The sequence below is a fragment of the Marmota marmota genome, unplaced genomic scaffold (assembly GCF_001458135.2).
Source record: "Marmota marmota marmota unplaced genomic scaffold, marMar, whole genome shotgun sequence".
NCBI lineage: Eukaryota > Metazoa > Chordata > Mammalia > Rodentia > Sciuridae > Marmota > Marmota marmota.
This window is the reverse complement of record NW_026000108.1, coordinates 2,343,829-2,359,008: the sequence shown is the minus strand read 5'-3', so window position 1 is coordinate 2,359,008 and position 15,180 is coordinate 2,343,829. Positions and strand designations below refer to the sequence as shown.

Below are 15,180 nucleotides of genomic sequence, written 5' to 3'. Positions count from 1 at the left end.
GCCACTCCTCAGCGAAGACGCAGGGCGCGGCGAAAGCTGGGTGGTTTCTCCTGGAGGAAAGGTCCTGGGGAGGGGCACTCGCGCGGGGAAGGCCCCACGCGACTCCCGGACTCTCCCCCAGAGCCAGCTCTGGCGCGGAGCTGGAGGCCCTGCGTGACTACTTGTCCACCGAGCTGGCCGGTGGCCTGAGCTAGGGGCTTGCTCTCGACAGCTCGACAGACACCATGTTGGGGGCTCCTGGACAGGAGGAGGGAGGCAGTGAGTGGCCCCTGCGCAGGACTCGAGGCTCCGTGTGGTCCCGGGCCTCCAGAGGGACTGGTCTGGGACAGGCACAGATGAGCCATGGCTGCTGCCCGAAGAGGCTGCAGTTAGTGCAGAGAGAAGCAGCTTTGATCATAGAGACATCCCACAGGAAGAACTCTCCAGCCCAGGGGTGTCCCCTCTGTGGGAGAGCAACTCTGCCCTGGACGTTGGGCAGGACCTCCAAGGCACTCCTTGTGCCCAGGCGTGTAGGCAGGCGCTGGGCAGGTCCTAGTTTCCAGGATCTCCCTGCCTGATGGGAAGGTGGGAGAACAAGCAGAGGGGCACCAAAGGTGGGGGGCACCAATGGGGAGTTCCTGCAGTTTGTGCAGCAGGGAGTGGGGTTGGCCTCAGAGAGAGCATTCTGGGCAGTGATGAGGGGCTACAGCCCACACAGAACATATCTGCAACTCAGAGTCCCTGTTGGGTGTCCACAGTTTACACCTCCACCTGCTCTCAGATCCTGTCAGCTGTTACAAAGTGATCAGGTAAAGGGAAATAGCATTGTTCCCAAGGGGATAGCAGCAGCCCTCTCTTCCTAGGAAGAACTGCAGAGAACCTTGTTTAGGCCTCAGTTCCCAGTTGTTAAGGTCTTTGTCCACTGTGTGGGCATGCCAGCAGGGCTCTAGGTTCTTAGTTGCTGCCCTAGGCAGATTTGTACTATGGATCTTGAGCCCCACCTCCTGGAACCAAAACCCTGTGAACCCTAAGAGCTGCCAAATTAGAGAGGTCCATGTGGCCTGAACCAAGAGTCAGGGAGAACTGAGGCTCTCAGCCTAATGACCCAAGGGGAACAGTCCCGCCACAACCAGTTGCTGGAAGGGAACCTCTCCCAGTCCTGCTTTTAACTGAGAGGCAGCTGCTACTTGAGCCAACCTAGTCAGACGTGGGGGAAGAGAGGACCCAGTTAAGCTATGCCCAGATTCCTGACCTACAGAAACTGAGGTCCAACTGTGGGTTGGAAAGCCACTACATTTTGGGATGACTTACAATGCAGCCACGGATAGGGCATTGGTTTGCTTGGGCTGCTATAACAAAGTACCACAGACTGGGGTTTAAATAGTAGAAATTTATAAATTTCTGTTTTATAAAGTTCAGTTTTAAAGCTCACAGAAAATTTTGGATTCATCAAAAAAGAGAAAAGATTAACACAGTGAACAATTAGACCTGGTCTCTCCAAAGTCTTAAAAATGGGCACAGTGCCTGAACGCAAAGACACTTCAGTAATTTATCCTAGAAGAACAACCAGGAATATGGAATTTAAAAAAAGAAACATTTGTTACAGCAACATCAGAACAAAATGACACATTATTAAATGAATCATCATACAGTCATATGACAGAAAACCCATGGCAGAAGCCCACGTAGAAGTGCATCTGTGACTCAGCAAAGTTTACAGAGCATTGGCAGATTACTGTGTGTATCATGACACACACCCCTTTATCCAGAAAAACACACATACACATATTAAGAGACAAGGTATCTAGTCACCAAGATGTCCACAGTGACTCTCTGTCTGCACAGAGGAACTAAGGGTGATCTATATCTGAATCTTTGTGCTTTTCTGTGTTTTCCAAATTTTCAGCAGTGAAATAACAGTACTATTCAGAGGAAAAATATATAGCTGGATGGGCAGCTAAAAATGAAACTCTACAGCAGACTTGTGACTGATCAAAGAGAGAAGGTAGTGAAGCAGCCCAACTCTCACCAGCTGGGGACGCGGAGGGCAGTCCTGAGTCCAAGGCCAGGTGGAAGCACAGGCCAGGCAAAGCTGGAAAAGGAAGGAAACATGAAGGAGACCCAGCAGCTACTGAGAGTGGAGAGGTTGCCTGGCTGGCCCTGGCCCTGCCCCCACAAGAGGTGGGAGCAGGAGCAGAGGTGAAGGTGTAGTACCCAGGCCAGGAGCGGAGCAAGAGGAGCCCCTGCCCAGATGCAGGCACACAGCAAGCGTGGGCATGGTCTCGCTTTGCCGCTGTCCCTCCAGTGACTAGGCTGCGGTGTGACTTTGTACTATATTAACTGGCCCTACTGGTGTGTTTGGGTTTCAGTCTCCCATTTGTTCTCTGCACTTCCCATCAGTCCTTTGTCGCCTTTTCTGTCTTGCCTATTTGGGGATAGTTAAAGTCTCATTCTACTTTTGAACCTCCACTTGTTTGAAAGCTATGCACTGTCTTCTTTCAGTGTACACCCTAGAAATTACAGCATCAGTCCTCCGGGTATCAAGATCTGGCAATGGTCAACACTTGAGCCTTTCCTCCCTGGTACAGAAAACTTCACAATAGTAAATACAACTTCCCTCTCCTCTCAGTTTAGAGGGTATTATTGGCATGTGTTTTAGTTAAATGCAGATATACACACACATATTAAAAAAGACATCGATACAGTAATTGCTGAATAGTTAGCATTTATTTAAATCGGCCCACATAATTATGACTTTTTTTACTCTTCTTTTGTATATCTATAATCTTCCATTGAGATAATTTTCTTCTGCCTGGAATACATGCTTTAGAATTTATCTGACAGTGGATCTTGTATTGCCAAAATTCTTCAGTTTTAGTTTATCAGAAAATGTCTTAATCTTACCTTCATTCTTTTGTTGGTGCTGGGGGTGGGGGCGTGCTGGGAATGAAACCTAGGCAAGTGCTCTGCAGTGAGTCACACCTGACTCCACCTTCTTTTTTTAATATTATTTTTCAATTTTAGGTGGACACTATCTATTTTTATGTGGTGCTGAAAATCGAACCCAGTGTCTCATGCACTCTAGGTGAGCACGCCACCACGCCCCCCCCCCTTTTTAAATATTTATATTTTAGTTGTAGTTGGACACAATACCTTTATTTTATTTATTTTTATGTGGTGCTGAGGATCGAACCCAGGGCCTCGAACGAGCTAGGTGAGCGCTCTACCGCTGAGCCACAACTCCAGCCCCTCTCCTTGATTCTTAATGGCTTTTTGGTTGGGGATAGAATTCAGTGTTGGCGGTTATTTTCCTTCAGCAGATTGAAGACCCAGATAACACCACCTCTGGCTTCACATGCTCACCATGGAGAAGTCAGCTGTTGATTTAGCAGTTGCTCCTCAAGAAGATCGCATGTGATTCTTTGTCTGGCCACTTTATGAAAACGATCCTTGGTTTTTGTAGTTCGTGTGGAGCACCTGCATGTGCAAGGAGAGACCCAGCCACTGTTGACAGGCCGCCTGGGATGCCCTTCAGCATCCAGCAGGAGGCGGGGAGAGGTCAGCCGTGGTGTTCTTTTCACCAGCAGGCTGTTGCTCAAGCCTGGAGTCTCCTGACCGGCCAGTTTGGAGCCTTTCAGGCTGTTTCCTTCCAAATCCCTGGAAATACACAGGATGACAGGGAGAAAGAACCTGTCCTGCTGTACCGAGTGTGCTGTGACCAGCAGGACCTGACACTGACTTAGGTCCCATAGGATGATGAGAGCGTGGGAGACAGGTGCCTCTCCTGGTGACTCTGTTTCCCCCATTAAGCCCACTGCGTGCCTGTCCAGCATGTGTGCCTGTCATTATCTGGGCGTGGGTAGCAGTGTGAATCTGCCTTCCTTGCCTCTGCCTGGAATCAGCTGGGCTGGATCAATGTGCTGGTGGCCTTCACCAGCCTGGAGCCCTCTCAGGTTCTGTCCCTCTGCCCCTCTCCTCCTGGCACTCCAGGTCAGCGTCTGTCAGGGCTTTCCACCAGACCCCATCTTCTGCCATTTCTACTGTTTTGCCTCTGGTGGCTCTGTTCTGGATAGTTCCATCTGGTGGCTCTATTCTGGTTAGTTTCATCTGGTTTATCTTATTAGTCCCCTCTGGTTGTTTCTGTTCTGCTACTAAACCTTTGCTTAACCATCAAGTTCTGGAATTTTGTAGTTTTCAGGACTGGAATGTCCACCTCTTTCTACAGTATGCAGTGTCACTTCTGCTAGGTTCTAGTTCCCTGCAAAACCTCCCACCCACTAAGGCTTTCTCCTGACCTCACAGTGTGCTGTTTCAGAGTCTCTCAGTTCCAAGCTGGAGCCTCTGAGCGTGCCTCTCCTTTTAAGTACCTGCCCATTCTCACTCACCAGGCCTCATCTCGCATGCATGGTTATCTTTGTGTACTGGACATTCTATCTGGAAATCATTACAGAAGTAATTTTAAGGTTAAGGTATTATCTTCCAGAAAAAAAAATTTTTTTTTCAATGCCACACTCCTAGGGATCCTGGAAGACTTGGGCTCTCTTAATCCAAGTTCCAGTTTTGAGAAATGGTTGAAATGTGGTTGGAATGCAGAAACTTGGTCTGGTCCCAGTGGACCACGTATATTTGAGAGCTGATTTATTTCCCAGTTGCCCTTACTGTTGGGTGGGCTGGACCCCATAGTGGAGAGTGCACTGCCTGAGACCCCAGTTCTGGCATGCTCTGGATTTGATTTTTGTTCCCTCGTCTCCCGGGTCTCTTGTGCAAATCAGCAGAAGCCGCCCTAGTATCTGGGTATTCAACTTTTCCTGGCTTTATCCACAAAAGCCATTTTCTCCTGATGCTTCTATTTATCTAGCTTTATTTTCATCAGGAGGATAATCTATGTTCTATAGTCCATCAATATATACTGAAGTTCCTCCCAGAAATACTAAACATAATGTTGAGACTCCGGATCCTTCCATTATTTCTGTTTTTAACATGAATGCCTCCAGAGTATTCCTTTATCAGGTAAAGTGCTGCATTTTGGGGCTGATGAATTGCTGGGAGCCATTAGCCAAGTAGGTATGACAATTTCCTTGCCAGCGTACCCCATGTTGCTGACATTTTGCAGTGACATTGAATGTGGGTGACCTTGCTCAAGGACCAAGGCGGATTAGGGTGTTCCGGGTTTAAGATAATTGGGTTTAGGGCGTTCCAGTTTAGGGCATTCCAGGTTTAAGATTATTCCTCCTGGGAATAGGGCGTATTCTGCTGCCTGAGTTCCCCTTGAGTTCTCACGGGATTTAGACAGTATTTTTTTGGGAGACAGATGCCCAGTGGAGGTGGATTTGGGCAGAGAACGTGGATTTGGGCAGAGAACGTGGATTTCCCCAGAACGTGTTTGTAGACGGCTGGTGTGAGTTCGGGAATAAAGAGTTGCTGTTTGAATCCACAAGCTGTGTGGTGGCTCGTGATTGTGTGCCCAGCCAGACTGCGGCATTTGTGCCCAGCCAGACTGCGGCAATGAATATATTTACCATGCTAAAGAAGTAGCTGTTTGAAGCCAGGCAAGATGGCACACACCTGTATTCCCAGTGGCTCAGGAAGCTGAGGCAGGAGGATTGAAAAACCAAAGCCAGCCTCAGCAAAAGTGAGGCACTAAGCAACTCAGTGAGACCCTGTCTCTAAATAAAATACAAAATAGGGCTGGAGATGTGCTCAGTGGTTGAGTGCCCCTGAGTTCAATCCCTAGTACTCCCCCATAGTTGTTTATTTTAGCAACCATTTATTTATATTAAAAAAAACCAGGTGTTGTATTTGGTCAAATGCCTTTATAGCCTTTATGAAAATGATCTTTTATTTTTCCTTTGAACCTATACACAAGTTTGTTTTTACTAGAGTTCTTAGTATTGAACCATCCATGAATTATTGGAATAAACCACATAACATTATGATGCAATTTTTAAATGTGTTGTTGGCTTCTGTTTGATAATATTTCATTAAAGATCTTTACATTAATATTCATAAAAGAACATGGAGTTCTTTGTGAGGTCTACATAAGATTATGGTCATCCATTTGTACTTGCTTTATAAATAGGATTGGGAGGTTTTCTTTTTATAGGTTCAGGAACATTTAAATTCATTTGAACTATTTGTTCTTTGAGGTTTGCTAACATTTCCATGTCATATTGAGGCAGAACATAGAAATGGGGACCTTGGAGAGTGGGATCACACCCCCCAGGTTAAAACCCTAGGCTCAGCTTGTTTTGTGGTGGTGGTGGTTTTGGCTGCCTAAATGAAAGGACCTCTCATGCTTGGATGTCCATATATTCTGTTGCTGCCCCAGGTTTCCTTGACTACCCTAATAATATATAGTGTTTTGAACACCAATAGCTGCTCTGAACCCAAGCAGTGCTTTTGTTTTAAAGAACAAGCACAGGACAAACTCAGGTTAACACACAAACACCTTAAACCATCCCAGTATTGCACTAAGAAATTAAAATTACAGGGCTGGGGATATGGCTCAAGCAATAGCGTGCTCGCCTGGCATGCGTGCGGCCCAGGTTCGATCCTCAGCACCACATACAAAGATGTGTCCGCCGAAAACTAAAAGGTAAATATTAAGATTCTCTCTCTCTCTCTCTCTCTCTCTCTCTCTCTCTCTCTCTCTCCCTCTCTCTCTTTAAAAAAAGGAAGTGAATCTTTAATAAAAATTAAAAAAATAAAATTAGACACTTTCCACTGAGCCAGAGAAAGACAACAATCAAGGAAGACTCACCAATGAAAGGTTAGTTCCTCATTGAAACAGTAAAAAAAAAAAAAGAAAAACCCAGGCAGAGAGCCACAACAGTACCCTCCTGGGAGCTTTCTTTGCTTGCTTCTAATAAATCTGCTATAGAATTCTCACCCTCCAGCGTATGATTACTTCATTCTTCTGGTTTGTGAGACAAGAACCCTCCAGTGCTCACATGACTGTGTGTTACAAAATCACCTGAGCCCAGTATGTTTTTGAAGGGTAGCTCTTTTCTTTTAATTTTTAATTTAATTAGTTATACATGACAGTAGAATGCATTTATGCACTTTGATATATCATACATAGATGGAATATAATTTCTCATTTTTCTGAGTGTACATGTTGCAGAATCATATTGGTCATGCAGTCACATAGATACATACAGTGATAATGTCTGTTTCATTCTATTATCTTTCCTATCCCCACATCCCCTCTCCTCCCCTCCTACCACTTCCCTCTACCTAATGTAAGGTAATGCTATTCTTCCCTGCTATTCTTCCGCCCCCAGCCTTATTGTGGATTAGCATCTGGATATTAGAGAAAACATTAGGCCTTTGGTTTTGTAGGATTGTCTTGTTTCACTTAGCATGATATTGTCCAACTCCAACCATTTACTGGCAAATGCCATAATTTAACTCTTCTTTAAAGCTGAGTAATATTCCATTAAGTATATATACCACATTTTCTTTATCCATTCATCTGTTGAGGGACACCTAGGTTAGTTCCATAGCTTAGCTATTGTGAATTGGGCTGCTATAAACATTGATGTGGCTGTGTCACTATGGTATGCTGATTTTTAAGTCCTTGGGTACAAACCAAGGAGTGGGATAGCTGGGTCAAATGGTGGTTCCATTCCCAGTTTTCTGAGGAATCTCCATACTGCTTTCCATAGTGGTTGCACCAATTTGCAGTCCCACCCGCAAAGTATGAGTACCTTTTCCCCACATCCTCACCAATATTTATTGTTACCTGTATTCTTGGTAACTGCCATTCTGACAGGAGTGAGAGTAGCTTTAATTTGCATTTCTCTAATTGCTAGAGATGACGAACGAACACTTTTTCATATATTTGTTGATCAATTGTATTTCTTCTTCTGTGAAGTGTGTGTTCAGTTCTTAGCCCATTTATTGATTGGGTTATTTGTTTTTTGGTTGAATAGAAGTGGTGAAAGAGGACATCCTTGTCTTGTTCCAGTTTTTAAAGGAAATGCTTTCAATTTTTTTCCATTTAGAATGATGCTGGCCTTGGGTTTAGCATATATAGCTTTTACAGTGTTGAGGTATGTTCCTACTGCCCCAAGTTTTTATAGTGTTTTGAACATGAAGGTGTATTCTATTTTATCAAATGCTTTTTTTTGCATGTATTGAGCTGATCATATGATTCTTGTTTTTAAGTCTATTAATATGATGAATTACATTTATTAATTTCTGTATGTTGAACCAACCCTGCATCCCTGGGATGAACTTCACTTGATTGTGGTGTGCTATCTTTTTAATATGTTTTTGTGTGCAATTTGCCAGAATTTTATTGAGAATTTTTGCATCTATGTTCATCAGGAATATTGGTCTGAAGTTTTCTTTCCTTGATGTGTCTTTGTCTGATTTTGGTATCAGGGTGATATTAGCCTCATAGAATGAAATTGAGAAGGGTTTTTTTGGATGGGGTCCCCTCTTTTTCTATTTCATGGAATACTTTGAGGAGTATTGGTGTTAATTCTTCTTTGAAAGTCTTGTAGAACTCAGCTGAGAATCCATCTGGTCCTAGGCTTTTCTTGGTTAGTAGGCTTTTGATGGCATTTTCTATTTCAGCACTTCAAATTGATCTGTTTAAAGCATGTATGCCATCCTCATTCAGTTTGGTAGGTCATATGTCTCTAGAAATTTGTCGATGTCTTTGATATTTTCTATTTTATTAGAGTATATATACATTTTCAAAATAGTTTCTAATTATCTTCTGTATTTCAGACATGTCTGTTGGGATATTTCCTTCTTCATCTTGTATTTTAGTAAATCAAGTTTTCCCTCTTTTTCTCTTCATTAGCTTGGCCAAGGGTTTATCTATTTTATTTATTTTTTTCAAATAACCAACTTTTTGTTTTGTCAATTTTTTGAATTCTTTTGTTCAATTTCACTAATTTTAGATCTTATTTTAATTATTTCCCTCTTCTGTTTTTGGTGTTGATTTGTTCTTCTTTTTCTAGGGCTTTGAGATGTAGTGTTAGGTCATTTATTTGTTGACTTTTTATTCTTTTAATGAAAGGACTCAACGCAATAAACTTTCCTCTTAGTACTGCCTTCATAGTGTCCCAGAGATTTTGATATGTTGTATCAATGTTCTCATTTACCTCTAAGAATTTTTATATTTCATCCTCAATTTCTTCTACTATCCATTCATCATTCAATTGTGTATTATTTAGTCTTCATTTGTTAAGTAGCTTCTATTTTTTATTTTATCATTGACTTCTTTTTTTTTTTTTTAATTTTTTTAATATTTATTTTTTAGTTTTCGGCAGACACAACATCTTTGTATGTGGTGCTGAGGATCGAACCTGGGCCGCACACATGCCAGGCGAGTGCGCTACCGCTTGAGCCACATCCCCAGCCCCTTATCATTGACTTCTAATTTCATTCCCTTGTGATCTGATAGAATGCAGGGTATTATCTTTTTTTTTTCTTTCTTTTTTTTTTTTTTTTGTATTTACTAAGAGTTGCTTTGGGGTATAAGATATGGCCTATTTTAGAGAATGAGCCATGTGCTGCTCAGAGGAAAGTATATTTGCTCAATGATGGATGAAATATTCTATATATGTCTGTCAAGTCTAAATTATTGATTGTATTATTTAATTCTATAGTTTCCTTATTTAGTTTTTATTTGGAAGATCTGTCCAGTAGAGACAGAGGTGTGTTAAAGTCATCCAGTATTATTGTGTTGTGGTCTTTTTGAATCTTGAAATTGATGTACATAGATGCTCCACTGTTTGGAGCATAAATATTTATAACTGTTATGTCCTCCTTATATATACTTCCCTTAAGAAGTATGAAATGCCCTTCTTTGTTTCTTTGGAATAACTTTGGTTTGAAGTCTACTTTATCTGAAATGAGAATGGAAACCCCTGCTTGCTTACACAATCCATATGCGTGATAAGTTATTCCCCGTCCTTTCAGCCTGAGGATGTCTTTGCCCATGAGGTGAGTCTCTTGAAGACTGCATTGTTGGGGCTTGCTTTTTAATCCAATCTACTAGTCAATGTCTTTTGACTGATGAGTTTAGGCTGTTAACATTCAGGTTATTATTGAGATATGATTTGTATTCCCTGTCATTTTATTTCTGGTTTTGATTTGTCTTGGTTTCCCATTTGGTTGAATGTCCCTTTAGTGTAGATGCTCCCTTTGCTGGTTCTTTTTTTTTCCATTTCATCCTCATGGAATATTTTGTTGAGAATGCTCTGCAGTGTAGGCTTTCTAGTTGTGAATTCTTTTAACTTTTGTTTATCATGGAATGTTTTAATTTCATCTTCAAATCTGAAAGTTTTGCTGGATATAAAATTCTTGGTTGGCATCCATTTTCTTTCAGAGCTTAAAATATATTATTCCAGGATCTCCTAGCTTTGAGGGTCTGGGCTGAGAAATCAGTTGAGATCCAAATTGGTTTCCCCTTTTATATAATTTGATTTTTTTTCTCTCGCAGCCTTTAAGATTTTATCTTTATTTGCCGGGATCCTGCCCTAGCGGGGTCCAGGGAGTCCTGAAGGATGAGTGGCGTCGGCGAAAAGATGAGACAGGAGTCGTTCCGTTCGAGCAATCTCCAGAGAGAGAGCTAATGCAGCTTTCTCTGGGTCATCTTTTATTACAATTTTTCTCATCATTATAGATTCAGAATACGTCATTGATTATATAATTTAAAACTTTGCCAAGACATGACATTTCCTTAACCATGATTGGGGGTACAAAAAATGTAACATTAATTTACATTTTTCCAGGATATGTCCTTCAGTTATATAATTATTAAAAGTACAGAATCATTAATAAAATACGTCACTAATTTACATTTTTTCAGATTTTCCCAAGATTTACTATTTTTCCCAAGATATGCTATTTTCTTATTAACTAATGCCAAACTACATAACCAGACTCTAAGTCTCCTAACCAATCATTAACCTAAAGTACACTTGTACTTTATTTCTAATCTAAAATTCCCATCTAAAAAAGTCCCTTTAAATCTTATATTTAAAATATCCTAAAGTTTATGAATCATTCTTAAAACATATCAGAAACCTATACAACTAAAAGCTTAAGAATCTCTAAACTTAAGAATCTAAATAAAATAATATTTCTAACATTATTCTAAAACTGTGTCTTATAAAGCTATTTTAATTAATTCCTAAATTTATTCTCATAAAACTGGTTGAGCTGCTTTCTCAAAGAGTTTCTTTGTTTCTCAGTCAAGGTGCACTAGTTCTCATATCTTTATAATCTTTCTCAATAGAAAGTAAGTTCTAAAAATCAATCCACTTTCCACCAATATTAACTATGCTCATCATATCCCTATGTAAAGTAAGAAAGGGTTTATAAAAAGAGAAAAATATATCTTTATATGTTTTTACTTTTCTAAGTGTATAATATAACTTTCCTTAATCAAAAATGAAACTGCATGTGGTGAACTTTGTGAAATAAGCATACTGATTAGGTTTTCTAAGAGACCGGAAATATGGGCTTGGGTTCTAGTTGATATAATCAATGTGGTGCCTAAAATTCTCGTGACCTTTCAAAGGATGATTGTTGTCCATTATCAGGTTTATCCACAATGTACTTCGATAGAAGAACAGCCTTCTACTTTGTCCTTGATATGCTGAGGGGTAGTAGAACAGCCTTCAAGGCATGAACTACCTGTTATGTTCTAGTCATCTGAAATTTAATTTGTTTGGCATTTAACATACTCATGCCTCCTGTCAGAAACATAAGCATGAAAATGAAAAGTCCCAATTACATAAAAAAGGGTCTCATGGTTTCGGTTTCCCACCAACCAGCGTGGCTTTGCCAACACTTTTTCTCACTGTGACCCTGTCAAGACAGTGAGTGGGGGATCGCCTTCACCATTTATTCTCTGTGTTAGAGACACATTCACATTATAATTTTCATTATAATTGTCTTGGTGTGGGTCTGCTGTAATTTTGTACATTCGGGGTCCTGTAAACCTCTTGCATTTGATTTTCCATTCCATTATTTAGGTTTGGGAAATTTTCTGCTATTATAACATTGAAAAAAAATGTGCATTCCTTTGGCTTATATCCCTCTGCTCCTTCATCTATTCTAATAACTCTTAAATTTGGTCTTTTCATGTTATCCCATAATTCTTGGATGTTCTGTTCATGGTTTCTTACCATTGTCTCCGCGTGTTCAACTCCACTTTCACGATTATATATTTGTCTTCATTGTCTGAGGTTCTGCCTTCCAAGTGGTCTAGTCTGTTGGTTATGCTTTCTATTGAATTTATAATTTGGTGTACTAATTCCTTCATTTCAAGGATTTCTGCTTGTTGTTGGTTTTTTGTTTTGTTTTGTTTTGCTTTTTTCACCATCTCTAACTCTTGATTGAAGTGGCGATCTCCGGGGTCAGCAGCAGTGTCGGCTTCAGTTGTATCTGGGACAGTGGTTTCTTCTGTGGCAGCAGCACCCAGAAAGAAGACCTCCAGGTGACTTCAGGCTGGCAGCAGTGGAATCAGAGCCAGCAGCAATAGCAGTAGCTGTGCAGGCAGCTGTTGATTGACAGAAGACTACTGGTTCAGCAGCAGCGACCCCAGAGGTAGCATCAGAATTTGCATCTGAGTAACCAAGGCCATGCTCAGGGAAGAGACCTCCAGGAACAGCAGTGGCTTCTGTGGCATCCCATAAAGAAAACCTCCAGGTGACCTCAGGTGGCAGCAGCAGAGTCAGTGGCAGCAATCGAAGGGTAGCTCTTTGACAACTCCATTTCTACTTTGAAATCAGTCTGTTTAGACAAAATGTGATTTATAAATATATATATATGGAAGCTAGAGAGGAAAGGAAAAGAAAGGTAGGGGATGTCTCATGAAAACTGAAGGGGGATCGGGGTCAGTAGAGGAAAGGGGCCAGGGCATGAGGGAAGAGGGGAGAGGAGAGTCCTGGGAGCAATATTGGCCAAATCATATTGTTGTGTACAGATAGGAATATGTAACAACAAACCCACATTATATACAACAGATCTTTATTATTTAGTTTATTGTTTTATAATCATTTCTGCTTTCATTTCTTTCTTCTTTTTTCTTTTCAAACAAAAATGGTTGGGATGGGGTTGTGGCTCAGTGGTAGAGCTCTTGCCTAACATGCGGGCGGCACTGGCTTCAACCCCCTACACAACATAAAAAATAAACAAATAAAATAAAGGTATTGGGCTGGGGATGTGGCTCAGAGATAGAGCACTCACCTACCATGTGTGAGACACTGGGTTCCATCCTCAGCACCGCATAAAAATAAAATAAAGACATTGTATCCACCTATAACTAAAAAATAAATATTAAAAAATAAAATAAAATAAAGGTATTGTGTCTATCTACAACTAAAAAAATTTTCAAAAAAATTGTTTCTTTTCTACCCCATTGTGCTAGACACTCAATTTGCTTATTTTTAGGCCTTTATTTTAATTGATGTAATTAAAAGGTAGAAGTGTTCTCCTTTAAGAACTGTTTTGGTTGCCTCACATATATCCAGATGAATGATGATATCATTTTCATTTACAAATCTCTGCAATTTTGGTTCACATGCTTTCTTTTTCCCAAAAGAGTTTTGGTAGAGGCCATTACATTTCCAGGTGACAGAGTCTTTTTTGTTTACTAACTTTATTAATTCATAGGTTTATTTTATTCATGATCAAATATTGGTTATAACTACTTCTGTATTTGACTCTGTTTGCATCCATTTAAGATGAGCCCTCCTGAGCTCCTAAGGCCCTCTGGCCCTCCATCCCTGCACAGAGTCTGGATGGACAGAGAGGGGACTCGGCTCATCCTTGCCTTAGCAGAATGGCTGTGACATGGTGTTAGCTTCCTACCACTTGGTCTCTTTGAAGACAGATGTATCCCAGTGTCCTGTTTCATGTTTTCTGGCCTAGAATCTACCTGGCCTGATGGAAAGACACTGACTGTTGATTTCTGTCGCTTTTGCCTGTGTGCACTTGCCAGTGGTTAGATCTTAAGTTTTCTCACTCAGTTTCAGACGTGTCTCTTGGATACAGCACAGAGATGGGTTTTGCCTTGTGACACTATTTGAAAAAGTTTCCTTTGAATCAGCAAGTAAACACTATTTACATGTTATGGTGTAGGTTTGGTTTTAGTTATGTCAGAAATTATTTCATATTATGACCACTGTATATGCCTCATCCCACTCTAGCCCACTTTCCTCCAGTAGTGTATTTTGACACTCTCTCCAACTGGCTGGAGGTAGATTTGGTAAGTAATCAAGCTCTGTGCCCAGAGAGGACCAGTAGAAGGAGCCTATCAGTGGGCCAGGGCTCTGTGGGGATGTCTTGGGAGTTTGCTGTTATTCCTGTCCTCTTTCAAGGTACATTCACAAAGACCAAGAATGCGCAGCTCTTTGCAGGACTGTCTCCTGTCCTCCAGGTGACTGCTCTGATGACTCCTCTGACCAGAGGCCTGCCCTGGCGGGACCCCTGCCCACACAATGTCCACCCTGCACATTGGAGCTTGTTTCCCACTCGGCCCTCTCCTAGAGGTGCTGCAGCTGGCTACCAGCACGTCTGCTCCACGAGGACATCAACTCCTCACAGAGGAGGATGCAGTGGGAATCTGAGAAATGGATTTGCGTAAAGCTGAGGTGGCAACTGCTCTGGCTTTTCTATAGAACTCAACTTTCATTGTCTCCTGGTTCAGTCCTATTGCTGTGGCCTCAGGTACTCGTTAGAAGTCAGCAAAGCTTACATCATAGATGAATGCTAGACACGAGGATGTAGAATAAACTACTTACCAACATAACAACACAGCGCTTTCCTTTCAGCCAGCTCCCATCCTTCAGCCTTTACTTTCAGCACTGGTTAGTAGCTTAATTAAATGCAGCAACCACATTTTGGGGTGCTTAGCATGTGCCAGATGCTAGGGATATAGTAAGTAAGACGGCCTCCTGACCCACGGAGGTCAAGCCAGCAGATGAGGAGAGCTGTGACAAATTGCCACTTCTGCTTCCCAGCTGCGGCACAAACCTGTCCACTCTTCCCTCTCCAGGTGTCGGCTCCTCTCACACAGTGGGCTGGGTGCCTCTTGAGGTCTCCAGCAGGCCTCTTGTCTGAACAGCCAGGCATCTGCTTTACTCTTTGTGTACACACCCTCCTAAGGGTAGAACCATAACTCCAAAGGGCTAAGAGCCACATAATTTTTTTTTTTTTTTTTTTTTTTTT

At 41.7% G+C, this 15,180-nt stretch overlaps 1 protein-coding gene across 3 annotated transcripts in view; it reads right to left on the bottom strand.

The window, feature by feature from the left end:
* Positions 1 to 1,349: 1,349 nt before the first annotated feature.
* The window catches only part of Grk4 (G protein-coupled receptor kinase 4), an 84,809-nt gene continuing 70,978 nt past the window's right edge, over positions 1,350 to 15,180 (bottom strand). For 2 of the 3 annotated variants that reach the window (XR_007340953.1, XM_048784057.1), the window contains exon 15: positions 1,350 to 3,456. Coding sequence is in view for 2 of the 3 variants with exons in the window: in XM_048784057.1 (XP_048640014.1) it covers positions 3,415 to 3,456 (42 nt within the window). In the remaining variant the exon portion in view is untranslated. Of the gene's footprint in view, positions 3,457 to 12,192; positions 12,742 to 15,180 lie in introns of those variants that run through there. The other variant, XM_048784064.1, reaches the window with a different exon arrangement.